Below are 24,060 nucleotides of genomic sequence, written 5' to 3' on the forward strand. Positions count from 1 at the left end.
CTAACAGCTCCCGATGATCCGACTGCGAGTGCTTTAAATAAATTAAATTTGCTGGGTGGTATTGGTCGGTATTAAGTACTACCGCGGCAATAAAAACACTCGCTCCGCTGTGTCTCGGGCGAGCGAAAGGGCACCGTCGCGCGTCGCGCGGGCGGAGACACTTCTCTCGAGGATCGATACGTGCGTCGGATTAAAGAGCGCGACAGGTGACAGTGGCTTTTACGGAGAAATTTCCGTCGAAACTTTGTGCCGCGCAAAGTGGCCATTGCGTTTCGTTCCGGAGATAAAAACTGAAAGAGTAGCGACCGGGGAAGGACGGTGGACGAGAGGTGGAGAACCGAAAGGGAGGAAGACTAAAGGCTGCAGAGGGGATGAGGAAGAGAGAGGAAGGAACGACACCGGTGATGGTCCACGAGAAGACAAATTCTGTAATCCTCTTTGGTCGGCGAGCTAAGCCCTCTGTGTGACGGCATACCTTTCCTCTTTCTCTTATTTCCTCTCTCCCTCCCCCTCCCGTGCCGTCTCTCCTTGTCACGCCGTCTCCTCCCACGCCGATCGAGGAAATTAGATTCTGAATCGACAGCCGTGCTTAAGTACAAACGACGGCGTGGTGTATCCTGCATCGAATATCGAACAGTATTCCTGAAGAAATCTTGTTTTTTTTTTCATGAAAGAAATTTTGTGTGTGTTGTCGAGAAATACTTGAGAACCGTTTATGTAATTGACTTGGCAATAAAAATGTCAACGAGAAAGAAAGAGTGAGAGAAACATAGAAATGCACAATTAAGTACAATAGTAATGAATACACGATAGAGAGAAAAATTTGTAGTATTTGAGACTATATAGTTACATAATAATTATACTCTCTCTCTTATTACTGCTATACAGTTCTATCAAAAATATATATGATTGGCATGAAAAATGACTATAAATTAGAGTTAAATTGTAGTAAATCGCAACCATTTTTTTGATAATACTAACAAAGTCATCTTCAGTGTTAATTATGATGTAATGAGACAGGTATAACATTTCTGTGAATGCGCAGGAGAATGAATTTAGAGGCCCAAAGATTTTATATACAATATTATACCTATAGAAAGTGCATTTGGGCACGATTGACTGTTTTCAATATACTATCGTCATTACGCGCAATGTTACACCTGTTTTCTTACATTTAGATATCAATTGTATATATATTTTTAAATAAGCTATACATATATTTATTCCATATAATTATTACTAACATTACAGCAGTAATAGCCATAATTATGGTACCATGTAATTATAATCGCAAATAACAAAAACTTTTCTTTGGTGTAAAAATTAAAATATAAAGTATCTTTTTGTAAAAGCAACTTTTTGTAAAATTTTTTTATAATGTATGGAATTGTTTTGAATGACAGAACGCTAAACAAATAAAAGCAGCGTCATTTTGAGAAATTTTATCTTTTATTATGTAAAAAGTGCTTAATAATTGAGATAAATTAACGTATGAAAGTTTTAATGAAATATTACATTCTAAAAATGTAATATTTAAACTGCGTATTCGGTCATTAAAGGTACATTAGCGAGAATTTTAACGATTCTGATATATATTATCACCTCTTCTCAAGCGAGTTAACTAAAATAGCACCGAGCTCGGGATATTAATCATTTTGGGCATCTAGTTTTTGATTATGGACACCGCGTTAGTCGTATCAATATTGGACAGGAAATTCAATTAAATACGCGGCACGAGTTTAATGTACACATTCCGTGCGGCATCGCCGAGTTTACAAAATCATCGCACATCTATCCCTCTTTATTTTTGATATCCCTGATCGCAATTTTCGCATCAGCTATCAATTTTCAACGTTCGCTCCACCTTTTATATATATATATATATAAATAATTAATAATTTATATACATATATATGTATATATTAATTATTATTAACCATTCTCACAATTACAAATTGAGGGCCTACAAACCGTAAGGACGACGGATACGAAAAGCGCGATTTTCATCGATATAATAATATTATGATGGAGTTTCAAGCTTCTACAAAATCGTTATCTCGAGATGCTGGATTCAGCTGTCTGATCTAATAATCGCGTGAAAAAAATGTCATTGCGAAATAATATTGGATTACGGGCATCTAAAAAAGCGCGAAAGTTCATCGGTTTCAACCATCTTGACACTTGATTGGCGGTTGACCGGCTTCTCGTTTTATGCGCCAAAGTACGACTTTCCTTTAACAAAATGCCAACAGGACATTAATTAATTTGACCGGCAGTCAGATATCATCGTCCGCGACTGATTCGCGGAAAGCTCTCGTATATTTGTTGGAATCAATTCGTTTACCTCTAATTCATCATTCGCGACATTTGCTAGCAAATATATTAAATGTGCGCTTTGGGATATATGCGGTTTACATTACAAACAGGGAAACGAACTGAACTACCCGAGCTAGTCGCTTTTAATGAGCACCTAACAATGCGTAACTTTTGACACATATCTGATGATTTTTTCAAGACCCGTTCGGTTCGATCCCGCGTTGCTAAATTTTATAGAGAACGAAAAATTTTAATTCCCATCACGGATATGTGATCCGTTCGTTCGGATATGTCGATATTGAACTGCATATTTACAAAAATACTGTCTATCAAAGTTAGAACTCATATTTGGTAAATGCCACGCGAAACAGTAATGGAATTTTTTCACATGGCGATTAATGATTTACACTATTTCCACTTAAAATATAATTACACAGCGATTAATGATTGAGTTATTTTCACAAAATGTAATCTCTTAGGAAGAATCCATTACAATAATGATACCAACCATTTATTGGCATAAATTATCTAAAAAGTTTACAAATGATATAAATAATATATAATATACATAAATTACAAATGTCGCAAATAATTGTTAATAACGCAATTACTTTTATTTTTGATAAATAATGAGAAAATGATCTAAGGTTTCTTATTAATGTAAATAACAAATTAAAAAATAAATCACAATGAGAATTTAGCGTGGTAAGTGATGCGCAAATTAAAGGTACACTGAGAAAAAAGTGTTTGGCATTTGTGACCATAATTATATCTGTATAATGGTAAAATAATTATGGCTTTAAGAGCTCCATTTTTATAATGATTATTGCTATAATGTTAGTAATAATAATCATATTTCTAGTTTTATGTACCCAAAATATATAGTATTGGTAAAGAACTATGAATTATAGTCATTTTTTGTGTCAATTATATATTTTTTATGTACATATATAATATATGTAATTTTATACAAATATAATTATTATTACTAACATTATAACAGTAACTGTGCAAATGGAGCGCCTAACATCATTTTACTAATTATAATTACAATTGCAATTTTATATGGTCAGAAATATCATAATTATGGTAAAATAACATTTTTCTCTTAATCTATAATTCTTTAATTAACATTTGAATATATAATTAAATGATTGATTCATCACTTTAGATAATATAAGTACACCGTCTTGTGTGAAAGCATCATTCAGACGTTCACTTGCATAGCTTGCTTCGTGCATTTTATATCGCACTTATAGACGGGATTGCGTGTGCTATCGTTCCTCAGGGAATGACGCGCGGCGCATTAACTCGCCGCTAACGCGCTCCTCAATCGACGCCTTAACTCGATTAAGTCGCAGAGAAGAATCGAAAGGCCCCCACGGCATTTTGAAATTTATCAGCGATCAGTGTTGGCCCATTAGAGCCGGTGGCCGGTCTGGGAAGCAGAACCACGAATCTTTCCTCTCTCGGGCCACTCCGTCCATTATACTATCTCGCCGTGTCAATCTCTTAAGTAGCTAGAGAACCGACTAGGACCGCTTTGCATCCGCGCGATACCATCTCCTCCGTCGCTCGTGAACGCGAAATAACCGACGACTGTCTCGTTCATCCCTCTCTGAGATCGTGTCACAAAATTACTCACCGGGACGTTCCTATTCGCGCCGCCGCCGATGAGAATGCAGGAAACGTAAAACGTTTCAGTTGTTCTGCGAACCTTGAAATACACTAGACAGAATAAGGACCGATGAAAAGTGCATTAATTATTTTCCTGCGATTTGCAGCGGTGAGTTTCTCTGATGGATCTTTTATAATAAGATCTGATATGGTCTATATGACTTATGTGTAATAAATATAATATATAATATATGTCCTTACGTATATATAAACATATTTTTATATGTGTATACTTATGTATATATAAACATATTTTTTCACATGATGTAAAATTTTTATGATACGACATAAAATTGTAATATAGCAAAGCAGCGAAAACATTCGAAATTATATTTATTCGTCATCACAACGCTTTACGAAAACAAATCTCTTCATATCTGTATCTTCCCTTCTGTGTGTTCTCTTTTAAAAGAATTTATTTTTATAAGGGGGAATAAAACATACATTAGCTATTTATTTTCGTTACATAGTTAAATGCATTATAAAATTATAGACTTGAGTCTTATTTCCATTTATAAAAATTTATTTAATTTTGTTACAAAAATGGACTTGTCTCAATCTTTACGTGGGCTTAAATTCGCAAAATTACAATAACATTTCTCTTAAATCTTCATAACGCGCGAAAGTGGTCAATAACGCTCTTTGATTATCAACCGCCTTCAGCCAATTCTGATCTCAGCTCTCGGATAATGTCATAAACTTTCGCTTTCCGGGCATAGTGTCGCGTTTAATCCACGAAAATACAGGTCGTTCTCAGGGATGTACTCCTCGATATAACAGGGCGGCAAGTAGTAAGAGCGACGGCGCTCCGCTACCCTGCAGCTGCCTCGTAGGATTTAATCACGATGGTTACTCTGTCCCGACCGAAACCAATTATTGCGCAGACGTATCCGCGCACATATATACGAAGCACCCAGTTATTCGAGTCAAACGTGTATACGCCTACCCAGTATCATAGAAATCCGCTTCTATATGAATATCCGTAGTATATCCGTACGGGGGCAAACATCACGCGCAAGCAGCATGAGCATATATAGGATGATTCGTACTTATTCCCATCCCTCTTTTAAATTTTTCCTCGAATTAGCAGTATTAGCACACTTCACGTGAAATGTCAACCTATCTCCTGATCATTTATTTATAGATATTAAAAAATTATGTAAGATTGGCAACTCTAATTCGCGCTATGTGCTTTATTGTAAGATGTATAATATATTATACGAGTATGTATACATCTAGCTAGATCAATAGATGTACAAATTGTGAACTTATTTCATGCAATCTATTTCAATTTTTTTCAGATATTTTTATTTGAAACTAATTTTCGTTGGGGTGTCTAAGAGTGAGAATAACGACACGCAACTTCCAGGTGTAAATTTCTATCGGGTGTCGGGTTAAAACTTCACGGAGCGTGATGCACGAATAAACTTCTGGCGTGCACGTCTTTCGGAAAGCGGAATTAAATTAGTTAATAACCTTCGACCGCCACGAATCTGCAAACACTCGCAATTCCTGTCTTGCAATCTCACGATTGGATAATTAAAATTCACTGAGTAGCTTAAAATAACGATAACGCTATTAAGCTTAAATTATATTTAATTGCGTTTTCTGGTACGAAGCAGTTACAGTTAAATTAAATAACGTATCAATTCAGGATTTAGAAACCACTTTCATTTATAATATAAATGTATTCAAACGAAAATATCTAAACGCTTCTATGATATGAAAATAATCAAATAAAAATATTTGAAAATATAAAACGTAATATTTAAAAATAATAAACATTATTTCTAATGAAAACCCTCTCTCTCTCTCAAAGCCTACAAAATTTTAAACACTTATAACATTTACTCGCATTTACTAAATACTTGTACTAGAAATCAGGGTCTTAGATTATTGACGAAAATTTCTAACTTTCTCTAAAATTCTTTAAAATATTTTTCAACAAAATTATCTCATAGCAGTTGTTTGGCAAAGTCTATTGGTTTATGTTTCTTTAGTTTCCTAAACAGACTGTCCTTGAAGAAAGAAAGGAGATTAATCTGAACAGAATAATCACCAAAGCGAATGCACGTCAAGAAATAACTAGGAGACTAGAAATTCCGTCTATGAAGGGGACAGAAAGGATCGGAAAGGATCCGTGAAAAGGAGGAAAGTGCGAAGGGGTGGCAGTGCGATGGGACGGTAGCATTTGCACTTTAAAAGGAGAGAGAGAGACGGGGGGGGTGACTGTTATCGATTGTTGTTGATAATTAGTCGGTACAGGCGCGTTAATCGCCAGCTAAGGCGAAGTTATTAGATTGTTGGTTAGTATCAGGCGCAGCTTCTCGCGAAGATGTGTGGGCACCGCGAGTACAATAGAGACGCGCATGTTAGATGCGTGCACGTGGTTGCGCATGGTCGCGCGAGTGCGCGCGGAACATCACCATCGAGCCTGCACCCCCGATTACTCCCCCTGCAATTCGATTTAACGCGCTGCGCTGCGACGCGAGAGAAGGTTAATTATGCAGTTAATGAGAAGTACCAGGATGTATGTATATCCACATGTATGTATATAGGTATATGTATGTATATATATGGGAGAGGGGTACTGCCCAAAAGAGAAACTTGCCTTGATCGCTACGTCGACGAACGGATCAGGATGAAGTTAGGATTTACGACGGGAGAGCGGAGAGGACGTGTAGAGGGCGAAAGGAAGGGGTGGAGGGAAAGCGTGCACGGTGGAAAATACCTATTTGCTGCCGCGATCCCGCAGGATCAATCTCTTCGTCGGTGGTGCCGTTCGGTTTCTTGGACGATATTACACTCGGGGACGGGAATAATGCGAGGTTTGATCGGGCGTTCGTCGACGAGTAACCGCAGCACCCGGGATGGATGTAATTTGCAGGGAAAATGATCGCGTAATAGTTCGCCCAGTGAGCGCAACGCGTTCCGCATTGTGTAATAACGTGCAATCGTATTAATCTTACCCAAACCTGGACTGCGAAACAAAAGATTAAAATTTATTTTTATTCGTCATTTAATTGCTCACCGCGCAATTTTTATCCATAAAGTCTTCATAAAGTTTGTTACAACATTCGTGTATCTTACTATCAAATCTTTGATACTCTATTAAATTCATAATGTCAAATTGTAATTTAAGTTACTTTTAATTACTTCTAAAGGTCGCCACTACTCCTGTTCAATAAAAATGTCACTAATTTAATGAAAATAATGGAGTTAAACAATTTGATTTAAGAATTGTATTAAATAGGTGACTCAAATTTAATTTATTATTTACTAATAAAAACCTATACGTTAATATGAACGCTGCTTACTTTGAAACTTGAAGCAATTCAATCAATGAAATGGATTGATTAAATGTGATTGTCTTTTAACCATATTTTTTGTATTAAAATGTGTTCAAATAATAAATTTGGCCATACATGGAAGTTAAAAATAGCAAAATTTAATTCAAGGAATTGATTTAAATTTAATCCTTTAATATTTAACGATATGCATAACATTTGCATCAATTTTAGCAAATAAAAATAATAAATTTTTAATGATTGATAAAGATTTCTTGTACGTATGATTAATAATCGCTTATAACATTTAATTAATAGCATTTCCGCGTGCGTTTTAAATTCACCGTTTTAAATTCCTGCTTAATTTAACGGCTTTATAATGTAACTTTAATTATTGTTTAACATTGTAACACTAAGGATGACCGTCTATTAAAAGATTAAAATGTTTGTCATTTCTGTATTATATGACATTGATAGAGGAGAAGATGGTATTATGGCACCCCAGTTACATTTTACACAATAACTTTGTTAATAATCAATATTTAAGTTTAAAACTTGACGATTACATTCGTTAAAATATTGTTGAATCAATTCTGGACTCAAAGTTACGAAATATTTGTTACTTGGGATACTATTAATAAAAATGTGGCGACATTGCATAATAACTCGACGAAAAAAATGGGTGGTAATGTGGCCTTCCATAAAAATAGTCTTAAAATATTAGTTTTAGAAAGCAGTATTTGGTTACAAAATTAACAAAAAAGTAAAATATTTTAAAATGTATGCAAATGAACGTATATACATTCACATAACTTCTGCATATAAACTGCTCAGTACTAAAAATCTCAGTACTAAAAATAGTACGTAATATAAACGTAGATTAACAGTAGAGCTACAATCGATTATCAAATAATTATTTTGATTTGAAAACCTCAAAAAAGAGGTCGTGAGTAATCAATATCCATAGAAGGCCACATTAGCAAAATGCCATGGTATTGTTTAAATTCGCATAACTCAAAATATATACAGTCAAATAAAATGTTAAATAGCAAATAACACACTCAAAAATACATATATTCATGTAATAATATACTCAAGTTTAAGGAAAATGAGGAAGTAGGTGCTAAAAAGTAGGTAATTAAATGCTAAAGTGTACCTCAGAAACGTTTCGAAATACTCGAAAGTAAAAATGCATTATAATAAGTGCTGGGTATTAAGTATTGGTAATATTAGCGTTATGGTGTAACGGCGAGCTACTGAACTAATAATTCCATAAATAATCATTAGGATTCGCTATATAGCGGAGATATTAAGGGAGGCCACAATATGTACACTGGTCATAATACCATCTTCTTCTCTATTAATTTTAAGGTAATTACACGTCAGCACAAACACACTTAGCTCGGCTCGCAAACCTTTTTCTCATTAGTTTCAAATGTTTATTCATACGAGTCTTATCACACTTTTTAATTTAAATTTTAATAATTATTTCTTACATGATTAATAATATTTCTTGTATTATTAATTATAGCAATCTCTAATATACAAGGAAATTGTAAAGAAATTCCGCTTTTCAAACGGTATTACCTTGAAAATGAAAATAATGAAACGAATTCTGATTGGGCGTTCAGACGCGAGCAATCATCAACCTCAACGAAAGGTGTAATTTGCAAGGAAAGAGATAGCGTAATAGCTCGGTGGAAGTGCCGCGTGTTGACGCGCTTTAAGTTCTTTCATAGCGACTCAAAGTGCTCGAAAATTACCTAGTGATTACTCACTTAATGATTTAATCCGCGAAATTGCACGGTCTGGCGACGATCGTGTAATTTACGAAGAAAATTGTAATTTATACGAAAGTAGGTAAAAGTGCACGGTAAGATACAGTAGTAGTATTTTTCCTCGAAGAGCAACGGACTAACGAAATTGTGCAATGCACGCGAGCGTACATTTTTTTCTCTCGTGATATTTTTTTAAGGAAAATTCTTGTGAGATAAAACTAAAATGAAAATTAAATTTAAAGCAGAAATACCAAATAATTGCTCGAAGAAATTACACAGAATCAAACTTCTGTTAAAAGTAGATATAGATTTTATAGTTGTAAATCAATGTCTTCGATATGTGTTTTCGCTGCTAAACTAGCTCAAAATCTACTAGCAAAATTCGTAGTTTGCCTCAGAATTTTCTACGTGAAATTTCTACGATCGTTTAAATCACAAACAATCACACGCGCCTACATTTCCTGCATTGAATAAATCAAGCAGAGATACGTGATCGTATAAAAAAAACGCTTCCCAAGAAGCAGCAAACACGATGTCATTGCCAGCGCTGTCATCGCCAATGCAAATCTCATTACAATGCACCTGCGCTTTGACAGTGAAACAATTAAGCACAGTGCGCGCCCGGCACGGCATATCGTAGTCGGTCGGACAATTAATTCTGCGCTTAAATCGATTAGACCTCGACCGGAATACTGGGCACGAATACTCGTGGTCACGTTTCTAAATACACAAATACGGCGGAATGTGCCATCGTTATTTGCAGTGAAAATGATCGCGTGATTGTACGGCAACGTAAATAAATCCCCGTCGCTTTCGTTGCGCTGACCCTTTCGTTAACGACGATAACGGCGCGGCGATGTGGCCGTCACCTTAATAAAGCGTCGGATAAGCGGTGACGAAACGATAGGGTCCTGTTACACAAATACAACGTGTCACCCAAGTATGAAACGAGTGCGTGCTGACGCGCATTTACGGCGATGTTCTTGTATATCTCTAAACGATTAGATGATTCCTTCAGAGCATCCTTCCTTCGAGCACCTAGAAATGAGAATGTTTCCAACTTGACTTACTTACAATTAGATACTCCATTGGCTTTATATCTTAATGGCAAAAGTATATACTAGACTTATTCTGCAGATTTTCATTTCTATCCAGAAATATAGAGTTTTAATAAATCACTTTATAATAAGTTACTTTATATTAATCGTATGTAGTTACAATTCCACAAACACATACCATTTTCTCTTATATTATTTTTGAAATATTATATATACCATATATATGTATATATAACTTTTTTATTAGAGACACAGCTTACATTTTACAACGTATCTTGTTTCAAAAATATTGAGGAGTTTGATTTAATTGCAAAAATCATTAAAAAGAAAAAAAAACATTTTTCCACTACTACTTCCGATTATAAAATATTTTACTGTATTTTACAAATATTGAGAGAGGGAGATGTAAATGATTATTTCCTGGCACAGCTTTATTCTCGATAACCAATATCCAATCTTTCACTTTCGCAATAATATCGTAAAGGAAGAAGTGTCTCCAGCTATTTATTTCAAATTATTGACGAAAGAAAAAATAGCAATTTAGTTCGTTCGCTTCGTTATCTGGCAAAATCATATGGGAAAAACGTTCATTAACATTCATAATGGTTCAGCGTGCTGATTCACATTTTATTTTTGCAAGTTCACTGCGAGATTATATTGTATTTTCATATATATAAAGGAAATATGACAACCGATACTTTATACACGTATACGCTATTACGCTCTCACGCGCTCGCCGAGAAAAGTAATCCATTCGTCCATAACCGGTGTCCTTCTGTTCCCCATAAGCATCGCATATATTAAACGTCAAATACTCTAATTAATCCTCGTTGTCTCTTTTACATTCAACGAAGCGTAACGCGTCGTACTTCTCGCTTGCTCGATCACGAAACGTAAAAGAAAGAAAAAAAATAAGAGGAGAAGAAATCCAAGCCGCGAATGGCGTTTTAAAGCGCCCGCGCCGCGACCGATTCACCCACACACGCGTAACGCACGCACGCACACGCAATTCTACGCGGCCACGCGCGTTGCAGCACTTCTAATAGCTACTATTATGCGCGCATAATGGGGGTAATAGCTGCGACTCCGGATAAATCGATCACCATTACCGCTCCTATTACCCGTAACGACCGTTTCCGAGGAGACCCTGACCGCTCTCTCTGTTGCGGCTTCCAGGTGAGAACAGCTGCAACTCCACCGGCGGCGGTAGCGACGAGGAACTCGGCGCGGGCTGCGGGGAGGACATAAACGGTAACGGGGGCAAGAAGAAACACCGTCGCAACCGGACTACCTTCACGACCTACCAATTGCACGAGCTCGAGAGAGCGTTCGAGAAGTCTCACTACCCGGACGTCTACTCCAGGGAGGAGCTCGCCATGAAAGTGAACCTCCCGGAAGTTCGTGTTCAGGTGAGTCATTCTCCGAACGAATTCGTAGATCGACGAAGGGGGGAAGTAACATTTTCTTCACACTACTTTTAGAATACGTGAGTTCGAGAGGGAAAAAGCTTTCTTTCGAAGTTCAAAGTGACGATGGTCGATTGAAAAATATCTTTTCTTTTTATGGAATACAAAAAGGAACATGAAAAATCTTTTTATATCTCCTTGACGTTTAATAAATTTATAAATTGCTTTCATATATGCACAAATCTTTCCTTTTAATATTAAAATATATTAAAAGATACATTATATAGAAAATGACTATTTTCTATGTACAAGATGTCCGGAAAGTGTGGTTTCGGAAAAAAAGTGATTCCTCATGTAAAAGTAGGTCGAAAATATCGAATGCAATTTTTTCATATAGAGCTCCGTTTTCGACAAAATCGAGTTTAAATATTTGTTAAGTATGTGTACATTTCACTAGCTACAATTAATCTACTTGGTACACCCAATCTGACTATTCATCGCTATTTCTATCTGAATTTGACATTAATTTAAAATAATGCAATAAATTTTAATAATGTATTTATTTTAATAATATTCTTGAGGCTTTCACGGGTGTTACCTATGTGACAATCTTGCGTTTCGCGGGTTTTCTCCGTGTTCAGATCCATTCTTGGTATCAGGCTGCTCCTCGCCCTGATGAAGTAGATACATAAAAAATCATCTTCTTGCCGGGTGTTCAACGATTCCGTTACATCCTGCATATTATCTCTTCTTTAAAGTTAATAGATATTAAAATATACTTTAACAATTCTGCAAAATGAAGGTGGACTTCAAAGACTATCATAACATAATAAAACGTTATAGCATAAAATGTACATTTCTGGAACACCCTGCATATTACCTCTTCTTTATAGTTAATATTAAAATACTTTTTGATAATTCTGCAAAATGAAGGTGGACTTCAAAGACTATCATAGCATATAATAAAACGTTACAACGTAAAATATACGTTTTCATGTAAGACAAAACTATCAAGATATCATAAAATTTATTACAATTAGGTATATAAATAATCTTGTGTAAAGTACGTTGCTACGAACATTTTTCGTGTACTTAGTTACAGAGGCGGTATAAATTTGCGACCTGCGGAGCACGATAGAGTAGGATTTATTCTTCCTCGACCGAAATTTGACGGATACGAATATCGTGTTCGGTGAAACGGCCGGGGGTTAACGTTGGCGTTTCCGTGCAAACAATCGGAACGACAATCGCTGCCTGGCGCGCTGGGCCGACGTATTAAACTAAATTAAATTAATTATGTGCGTGACAGCGATAAAAGCACGCAGTCGCGTGCGACGACGCATCGATTAAGCTCCCAGGGGCACGCTTGCCGAGCGGCACGTCACCGGGTCCAGTAGCGCAGCTACCGTGGTTCCGATGGTTCAACAGGACCATCGTCCGAATTTCGACTGATATAATCCTCGAGTTCTTTATTTACGTTATTTTTTCTCTTATTCTACATTGTTAAATTTATAATATCGAATTATATCCAATTTGAATTATTTTTAATCATTTCTTTATATCGCCATTACTCAATATATCGTTAATTTATTTAAAACAATTTAATTAAACTTGGTTAAATTTAGTTAGATTTTAAGAAATGTTAAATTTGACTTAAATTTATTTATTATGTACTTACTAAGTGCATACGTTAAAGTTATTGGCTGTGTTTAGCAGGAAAAACTAATCAGTTAGCGCTTAGTGATTCTTTAATAGGATTGGTTCTTACCTTTAGTCTTCGCTGGATCTAATTGTAAGTGTAGAAGCTAATCATATTAAAGAATCACTAAGCGCTAATGGATTAGTTTTTTCTGCTGAACGCAGCCATTCATTTACTTTGAAACTAAGAAATTTAACCATAGAAATGGATTGATTTACATTTTGATACATGTGGGAATTAAAATAACAAAATGTTATTTAACTTAAGGGATTGGGTTACCATTGCTCCTTTGACACTTAACAGTGTATTCTAATCTCACATAAAAATTCAAATGACTATTCTCAGGTAAAAGCCTTTGCAGGATCTGTGTATGCAAAGTAAAAATAATTAAAGAATATGAAAAAGTATAAAAGGAAGTATACATATGAAAGTAATCGATTTACATAGTAGTATACATATATATATATCGCAATGAGAGAACAAAAACAATAGTTTTACCCTTTATAAATTTCTGAACTTTTTTTCGAAGAGATAAGGGGCCTAAAAGAGCCAGAAAAAAGGTCGGCATGAGATTTCGGCACAGGTCTCGTCAGCATCGCCACTTTGTTACGCTATTGGGCGGGGCTCTCAGCAACATGGGATAATAACCCGGCCGGCAGTCTTACGAGCACCTGCCTTTTCTTTCTACCTCCTCGAACGCGGAATTGATTTTTACCGAGGCACCCGCCTTAAGTTTCCATTGCCGCGAAGGGCTCTCGCCTGTCGACGATGGTTAAGATTACGCGTCGATTGCAATTAGGGCTTTATCGAGGCAACCACGCTAATTCGTAGTGTCGCGGGTATTCGGCTCGTTAGAGTTACCATTAAACACGCAATGCGAGAAACGTTATAGGCATTATCTTTGCGCCTTAAGTGGATTATAGATGGACCTTAAGAAGGATAAAACGGCAACTGGAAAGTAGGCAAGATTGAACTCCTTTAGAAAGCTTTCATTGTTGCAATTAACAAGCAAAAATTATATTGCGAGATAAGCACGTCGCCCCGGTAATAAAGTTGCCCCATAATTTATTTTCCTGGTATTTTTCTACGTAGAACAGATGATAGGTAAACAATTAGTAGCAGAAGCTGAATACAGAAAAATTATACAAGTAATTATATTTTGAAGATTGGTTATATAAATGGGTTAAATTTACAAAAGTAGTCGAATTTATTGAACCCCGTATATCACGATTTAATCGCGGAAGATTGATGCTTCTGTGTTTTCAATACTAATTTTATGAATTTATTGAAAAATGTGTTTATGTGTTTATATATATGTATTCCTTCATTGTATATATTGAAGCTTATATTTATATTGTTATGGAGAGCATTAATAACATATTGTCATGATTAGTCTGATCTAAACTCTCACATAATAACGATTTCTCTATATACTTACATCGCAATGTAACAGACCATCGTTAAACGCCTACGTAAGTTTTTAGTGAAATCGACTTTAGAAATTTAAATTGACTACATTAAATTAATATATCGTTTTAGTGACATTCTAACATATGCAGTTTGTATATTCAGTAAAATATAACAGACGACATTAAAGATTTTAAGTAAAGACAATAGATTTAATGATGATTTGAAGATTCAGCGATTACACAAATTTATTTTATATTCCTATCAATCACAATTTCCACACTGAAGAGGACCCAATACCAGGATTGAAACGTCTGTATCCAATTTATAATATACGATTTATTACACACGAACAACTAGTGTCAGCTCACATTGACATAACCTTATCACATCATCATAATTACATTGATATGATTTAGATAATTACGTACAAAATATCAACAGAAAAAAGCTAAAGGATGAATTTTTTTTACACACACACATACACACGCGATTTTAAAAATTATTATTCCATCAATAAGATACGTTTGAAAAAGTAATAAGATATTTTTTTTTAATAAACAGCAATGCGCGCCAAAAATACAATATACTGTCTCAATAATACTGTACTCAAGAAATCAGAAATATAATATACTCGTAATTTTTTCATCTTGCTGATAATATAACGACAGACTTCGATATAAAATTTATAATTATTCGCAACAAAATAAAAAAAAAAAATATTAAAATTTATTCATCATTTTAATTTGATAATCTTGTTACTACATCTGCGCGTGTTTGTTATTTTATTTAATAATTGTTCAAAGTAGTTTTAATACGACCTGGGCACACCTAGTTTTTGTACATCACGTTTAATTTTAAGACCGCTTTGTACAATTAAAAGTTTGCAGCATAGATTCGCGGCAGAACAGTGCAATTATACATCAATAAGAGATCAATATTTTCATTTAACAATATAATTTTATAGTGTACATAAAAATTTTCTCATTTTATCTTAATTACTGAAAAACTACTACTGTCTACTTCTTATTGAAATAATTTTTTTATCCAGGTTCTAAATTAAATCTTTCAAATACAATATTAAAAAATCTGTAATTTTTTCATAATTTTTTCATAAAAGATACGTATAATATACATCTTTAAGCATGCTGTTATTTATACGAAACTTGAAGACACTTTAAAACATTTCTTCTGCTGCACGATGAATAGGAATGTTCGTCCAGTCAGTATCAAGGAAATTCGAAAAAAAGAATTTTTAAGCAAACACACGGATCCGCGCTTTGGAACAAAACGTCAGAGTGCCGCGTGAGGATGAGGAAGGCGTCGTTCCTCGGGGTCGACGGACTCGCAATTAAAAATTTAAATTGCGTTTAAAACCCGCCGTGAGCTGCCGGCGTGCTGGCTCCGTCTTCTCACTCCGTCGTCGTCCCTCTCTTTCCTTCCGCGAGCTTTTTCCCAGTTTTTCAAACAGGTCCGCGCGCGTCTTGTTCCCTCGTTTATTTTTACCACTGCACCCCCGCGTCTCTCGCTAACCGTAGCACCGCAACCGTCTCGGGCCGCCCCCAAGGTATACCTAATCGCTTAAGCTTATTACGCCAGAGCGGACAAGGCGGTTGCGGAATCAGCTTTACTCGCGATGCAAGCGGACTCTCTCCGCTCTATCCGCTCGCCCGGCCGCGGCGAGCCGCGCGCCGCGCCGCTCTGTTCGGTTTCATCATTTTTAATTGATAGCGCACGCCAATCCCGTCTGTCGGATTTATTAGGCCGCTCGACGAGATGGTTTCGAAGGGACGAGGGATGGGCAGCGGTAGAAAACCGGGGTTGCGAGGTAGTGAGGGAGAGAGGAGGTTTTTATTGGGCGTGGCGGAACGTGGACGGGATTCCGTCGGCGGTCGCTGCGGTCTGATTGTCATCGGAAAACGCGCGCCGCGCGTTTTCCAGCTTTTCCCAACCCGGTGCACACGTGTGCGCGCGCGAGCAGGTCACGCGTAAGTTTAACGCCACTCTCTCAATGATCGTCATTGCTTTTCGGGGTGCACTGAATTGCGTTACGCACGGCGTCATAAAGATTCAATCGCGCACAACACGAATTAATTAATCTTCGATCGGTGATTCGACATTTCTAAATTACTATTTATAGCAGAGAAGAGGTCTTACAATTATTCGTGATTCGACCTTGATTGATGAAATTTTCTCCACGGTCTATCAACTATCTGTGAACATCTTTTTTAATTGCAAAGTGACTCATCACGGTCTACTACAGATGTCCTAAAGTTTCTAACTGTGCACGGAAAGAACAGTTTAGAGAAAATATCTAAAAATTTAGGTAGATACAGATCTGAAAATAATTTTGTTGGATTATCAAAATAATTACATAGAATGCTTAAACTGATTGATAAAATATTAAAAATATTTTTATAGCATTGCTTGTCATGCTCGCGTTTCCTACGTAATTAATTCGATGGTCCAACAAAATTATTTTCAAATCTGTATCTATATAGTTAAATTTTTAGATACTTCAGCAAAATCGTTCTTCCTTTCTTTTTTCATTTTATTATAATGTATTTCGAAATAGAGAGAGAGAGAGACAAAGAGAGAGAGAATCTGAAGATGTGTGGCTCAAAAGTGAGCTGAAACATGTGATGTAATATAACGAAATTTTTGTTTTATATTATATATTTATTCTTATATACATATATTAATCTTGTGCACCAATTACCGGGCTCAATCTTTATTTGCCATCACGGAAAGAATCGATTTTGTTTAAGTATCTAAAAATTTAGTTAAATACAGATTTGAAAATAATTTGGATCATTAAAAATTTATATATGTAAAACGCTTAAGCGTTGACGACAATACAGCTAAAAGTTTTAACATTTTAGCAATCAGTTTTAACGTTTTACGGGTACATATTTATTTGGATAGACCAAATAATAATTATTTTCGGATCTGCATCAGTTAAATTTTTAGTAAAATTTTAAACTTCAATAAAATCGATTCTTTCAACAAATCTTTTTATACTTCTTTATTAGCTACTTTAAGAAATATTATACGTACGACGTTGGTAGGACTAATTTTATAGGTGAAGTTGTTTACTACTAACATAAAACTGTACACGTGTAATAAAACTCTAATAACAATTACAGTTGTATGTTTGCTGCACGACATTTTAGCCGACATTTTTGTAGAATTTGTAATAGGATCTGTGTTTTTATTTCAATTTTGCCGCCCGCCCCCCCCCCCCCCCACCCCCCCCCCCCCGATGGAGTGGGACGGTGGATTTTAAAAAGAATGTATAACGCGGACGGTTTTAAACACCTGTCCTGTTTGTTTTATTCGTTAAAAGTACATTATTTTATACGCCGCGACAAAAATATTTCGCCTGGATCAATTAATGGGCAAATGGTTTAGCTTTAAATCGCGCGTAATGTTTGTTTGCGTGCTAAATCGAAAAATAGATTGCAGAAAATGTAAAAGGGAATAAAAGCTCGGGGGAATCATACGGGGAGCCGCATCTTTTCAAAGAGATAAATGGAATTGGGTAATGCAACTTCACTCGGTTAGATTTACGAGCGGGTTCGCTCGTAAATTACTAACCATTTTGTAGCTTCGATTCTTCGGACTGCCGATACCCGACCGTCGACGAGTCTCCCGCGTTTACGTATAGCTTCACGGGGGCCTCTCTACCTCCTTTCCACGTTTATCGCGACAATAAAAATTTCATTCTAGAATCCTGCACTTTCTTGTACGATATCGTACATCATGATCGTTTATCAAAGAACATCTCTCTCTCTCGCGGAATGTGATTACATAGATTCTAACAAAATCCGGCCAACGTTATCCTTAATATTCTCGACGATTGATCGCCATGCAACAAATCAAAATCAAAAATGTCAAAAATCTGAAAAGGAACAGTTAAGGTAATAATAATACGGTTGACAGATTCGTATAAATTGACCAGCGACCTTTTTGGCTTATTGATCTAGACAGGATATCATTTTTTTTTAAACTGTATTATCACGTCGTGTTAAAATTAAAGAGACTTAAATTAATACCCGATATTTCACGATATTTTCTTCTTATGATACATCTAAAGTAACGTTGAAACTGGCATTCATATTCCCTTAGCCATAATGTCTCCTCGTTCGATGATAATCTAATTTCAGCGTAGCACTAAAAGTCATTTCCGTTTCGAGTCTCGCTTTTTATCGGTTTTCGTGTGCCAAAACGCCGGCGTAACTACACGGGCGATCTATTATATTATTATGGACCCATTGTCGGGCCGAGCCCGCGCGCATTACTCGCCTGTCACGCGATCGCGAGAGAGCCACGTCGAAAAAATAAAACGATAGCCGACTAATTCGGCGATTTGCTGGGCGACTTGCTCGAAATCGATACCGAGTCCCGGGCGTTTCGGTGGAAACACTTACCGGAATTAACCCCGGCAGGAAGCACACCTGCAGACCTTTTAAAAGTTTGTCACGTAACACGCGGGAGCGTGATGTCGATGGAATAGCGGTGGTTCTACAATGCTAATAAGCAGTCTGAATGCCATTCAAAATCTTAATTATTAAAGAACTTAACAAATCATTTCTTGAATTTAAGATATTTATTGTCTAGTAAAAATCATAATACATTGCTACCACTTTTTCTTTAACTGTAGATGAAAATGATATTTTTCCAATGTAGATTAATTTTAATCTCGGTTCAATTTATTTTTCACTTTTCCTAATTTTTATAAAATTAGAAAAAGATGAAGATGGCTTGAACCAAGATTAAAGTTAATCTGCATTGGTGGAAATGGCCATGAATAAGAGATTTTTTGCTTTATCCTTTAAACAATAATATTTTATTTCGAATATTTCAGTAGCATTAGAAGAAGAGGAGAAAAAATATGCCGCTCGGTACCGAGAAAACTCACTGCCGTATCCGTTCCGGTGTTTTCAATAAAAATAGAATTTTGTTCCCGTTGCATGAAGTCGATTGCACTTTGGCGGCACACTGGCTCTCATCGGGGAATTATTACCTCGCGTGCCGATGTCGACTTTATTTCGGTGGGTAATTCGTGTTCTGCATGCGTTTTGATAAATACGACATCCGCGCTTTATCGTCTTGCAGCCGCAACTTTAGAAGTTTAAAAGAATAATCCTGCGGCCTGGTATCGGTATAACAAGTATTTCTTTTAACGGAGAAAGTTATTTTTATCGTTCGACTATTTCGCTTTTTTTTATTTCCCTCATTTTTTATAACAAAATTAAAGAGCTAATTACAGACAAAATTAAAGATAATTATAATGTTTGAGAATAGAGTAAGTCCTAAGAAATTTCCTTTCTATGATTAATAATCATTTTAAAACGATTTAGAAAGATAATATTTATTTTCTTTGTTAATCTTAATGCATTTTTTATTTGGGCCTTGTTATATTCATATGCATGTAATAAGACCCAATGTTAGAGTTTTAAAAAAATTTCTTTTCGTTCGTTTACAAATATTCTATATAAAATATTTTATTTTTGTAAGTGAATGAAATAGAGATTTGATTCTCATTTTATTTCAATATCGCTATAAATAGAATTTTTAAGAAATAAAATAAATTAGGTGGACTTTATTCAAATACTTTATTATATAGAAAAAACGATTTTGCTAAAGTATTTAAAAATTTAGTTAAATATATAATAGATCTGAAAATAATTTTATTGGACCAAATTGGATCAAATAATTATGTAGAACGTTTTGATGGTAACATTGTAAAAATTTTTTAATATTTAATCAATTTGACCGTCCTATATAATTATTTTGATGGGTCAAACAAAATTATTTTCATATCTAATTTTAAGTCTCTATAACTAAATTTTTAATACTTCAGCAAAATCGTTCTCTTTTCGAGAACTTATAAATAATTTTAATAATAAGTGAATCGACCAAAAAATGTTCAACACAACAAGCGAAAAAGGCCATATTCAGTCAAAGTGAATATTGGTGCCTAATAATATTTTTGCGTGAATCTTATCTCAATTTCTGGTTCAAGCAAACTGCATGTCGATCTTGAAACACAGTCATGAACGGAAGCTGGCCTGTATATAAATACGTATATTTTTATATAAATAATATCACTTAAAAGTTTGTAAATAAAGCTTAAAGTACTATGTAGGAGTAAAACATGACACAATCTGTTCGTACGGATGGGGAGTCGATGGTATCTGTAAATTTTTGCTTTGACTGCGGACAGTGAAATCGACGGTGGTGTTGTCGACGAATCTACCAGGCAGGCGGAAAAAACGGAGAGATTGATTTTTCGCGGTAGGCCAACTAATTCGGTACTGAGCGAGGGGTGGTCGCAGGAAGGGGGAGAACCAGGGGAACGGGAGAGGTGAATAAAGCGAGTGGCTGAGCGAGAGAGGACGCGGTTGGATGCTCATCGTTCCATGTCCGGCCGTTCGACGATTGCCAATTGGAAAAATACTCCAATTCGATTACAATTTTTTTCGATGGCCCCACACAACGGCGCGGAAAAATTTAAAACGATTCGGGCGGGACGACGAAACTATGGCAATCCCAGGCTCGAAGAGAGGTCGCGAGGCTGATATCGAGGTTGCCGATGGCCTTCTAACAGCTTTCAAAAGTGCAATTAAAAAAACGATCTTCTGTATTTTCCTGCGTTATCCGGAAGGAAATTTCGAACAGTGTTGGTTGCGCGCTGTTTTTTTTTCCTCGAATGAACTTGCGCGAATATCTTTTCTCGATACGGTTGTTATAGCGATTAAAAATATCGCCGATAATTTTAACGCGACGTTGAATCGTCTATAAGACTAAAGATTCTTTCGGTTAAAAGATTAACATTGTAAAGTTCTAATTGTAGTTACTGAAATTTCTCTTGATTTATAGAAAAAGAAATTGTAGAAGGAGAGTTAAACGTAAGATAAAAGACAGCGAGCGATAATATTCTTTCAAGAAAAATTATGCAAATGCAAACTTTTTTCTGAATTAGACAATTTTATTCATTTACGTTATAGAATCTCGCACATATTCTCTTTGCTCTCCCCCGAGATGTTCCCTTTGCGGCTCGGGTCTGTATTATTTTCAGCATCCTTCATATCTCAAAGGCGGTGACCAGCTCCTCGTGCGGGATACAATGCGCCAGGGTTTCTCGCGACAGAAAAATGATACCACGGCAAGGCAATGCCGACGTAATAAAGGGGTGCAGATGGAATATACCCCTTCACACGGCGCTGTTTAACATTATTTACCGGCATGTCGGCATGGAAACCTCGCTCGAAAGACGCATGCATTCGCACACATGTGCGCTAAACGCGCTCGACAAATAAATTACTTAATGTCGCAATATTTAGTGGAATTTAACACAAACGCCTATTTTGAAACGAGCATTTTCGCTACGTTAGCAAAGATCAACAATATAATTATTATTTATACAAAGATTGTTTATTATTAACATTACTTTTAATTGTACGTCATAATTTGCAACATTTATTTCCTCAAAATTAGTTTATAACCTTAATACTTTAAATAGCATGCTCATAGGAATCGTAACATCTCATTAATTGATAATTAATTGATTAAAGCCGAGCGACATCTCGAATACATGTAATTGATGTAAAATTACTGATTATACCTGCAAAGCACTACTATGTCATTTGCATTTTGTATTTCAAAGTTACGACTCATTCTCACAATATTCTTCACAGAGAATCTAATTAGTTGGTATTTGACCGGTAGGAGTATTTAAAGGGTAACCAGCACAAGCAATTGTTCGCCTGGCTACTTCGAAACATGCATTTTCGTTACGCTTGCAAAGATCAACAATTACTATAGTTACTATTTATACAAAAATTATGTTACAGGCATTACTTTTAGATATACATTACAATTTACGATGTTTATCTTCTTAAAATTAATTTTTGTATGTAATCTTAATATTCTAGATATATCATCCTCTTAAAAATCATAATATCTCATTAATTGCTAATTAACTTATTAAAGCCGAACGGTCTCTCGAATACATGTAAAATTATTTGAATATACAAAGCACTATAGATGTACTTTGTCACTTGCATTTTGTATTTCAGGATTGTGACTCATTTGTATTTCAGGATTGTAACGTTCCTTATAGAGCCACTAATTAATTGGTATCTGACTTGTAGGAATATCTAAAGGGTAACCGGCATAAGTGATTGTTCGCACAGCTACCAAGATCTTGCGACGGATTTGGTTATAGCATCCTTTTCCCGACGCGCGACGGTCGATAGCGAAAGCGCTTATCGGAGCGTTTAATTCGGGATTATTAGGGGCCGAATCGTGATCGTTAGCGCTGACACGAGCCCGGCACGAATCGCAGGTGACTGTCTGGGGCGCACCTATATCTACGGGGTGTCAAATTAGTCACGCACGCCGCCTCCGCCCAACCCGTCGGCGAAACGGGCGTAACCATGGCTACTGCCGCGAATTTCTCTGCGCGACGCAACGCAACGCAACGAGACGCGACGCGACGCGACGCGACGCAGCGAGAACGCAATTGCGCATGCAACATGCCACGAATGAGGGAGTGAAGGAGAATTAAAAAATTGACGGGCGAATCGCGCTTATTTATTTAGTTTTTTTTCCACGTTAAATGTCACCTCATGAAAATTAAAACTTTTTGTCGCTCTCCGCGCTTGCAAAATCGAGTAATAATTTACGTTTGCTCGCGCTCTTTCCGCATGACGAATTTATCGGCGCTGGTGACGTTAACAACGCACACATGCCGATGCTTGAAAAGAATCATGTCCGGCAAATCGAATACAGTCATCGCCGATGTATGAAACGTTATTCGATAAATGTTAAGAGGATCCTAAAGTGAAGCCTGAACTTCGACGAAATCGCTGTTTTATCGATAATATGCGAGATATCTTTATATACTTCTACATCAATGCACAATAATACATAAATTTTTGTAGAACGTTGTAGCGTTTTAATTAGACGACGAAATTTAATTCTAAGAACTCCACGTTCTTATGTTCCTATAAATTACTAATCTGTTGACCCCACAATATCGTAAATACAGATTGCAAAGTTTATTTATATCAAGCAAATATTGTTTCTATAGTGACAGCTCTGACGCCATATTGAACTAACAATAAGCAATGGTAAAGAAAATTTCAATTTAAACAATTTTTTTGTTCTCGGCATAAACTCCTCTTTATAGACATATCAATGCGTATACTTTAATCCTGGGAAAGAATTTTTTTTTCAAATCTGTAAAACAGGAAAAAGGTAATTGTAATACAAAGATTATTGCGTTTAATCGATAATATAGATATTAGAAATAAACAAGCCTTTAAGAGCCAATGCTGGATGTGATTACAAGGAGTTTTATTGCATATAACAATTAAATAAGAACGTTTCCTTGGTTTGGATCCTCTTCAGCAAATACATTAA

General features: G+C 35.9%; 1 protein-coding gene across 1 annotated transcript in view; it reads left to right on the forward strand.

The window, feature by feature from the left end:
- Nucleotides 1–24,060, forward strand: part of LOC108725527 (retinal homeobox protein Rx1) — a 61,069-nt gene that overhangs the window by 11,892 nt on the left and 25,117 nt on the right. Inside the window, exon 2 of the mRNA XM_018452581.1 lies at nt 11,293–11,525. Coding sequence (XP_018308083.1) covers nt 11,293–11,525 — 233 coding nt within the window. The remainder of the gene's footprint in view (nt 1–11,292; nt 11,526–24,060) is intronic.

The sequence above is a fragment of the Mycetomoellerius zeteki genome, unplaced genomic scaffold (genome assembly GCF_001594055.1).
Source record: "Mycetomoellerius zeteki isolate Tzet28-1 unplaced genomic scaffold, Tzet1.0 scaffold35, whole genome shotgun sequence".
In the NCBI taxonomy this organism is placed as follows: domain Eukaryota; kingdom Metazoa; phylum Arthropoda; class Insecta; order Hymenoptera; family Formicidae; genus Mycetomoellerius; species Mycetomoellerius zeteki.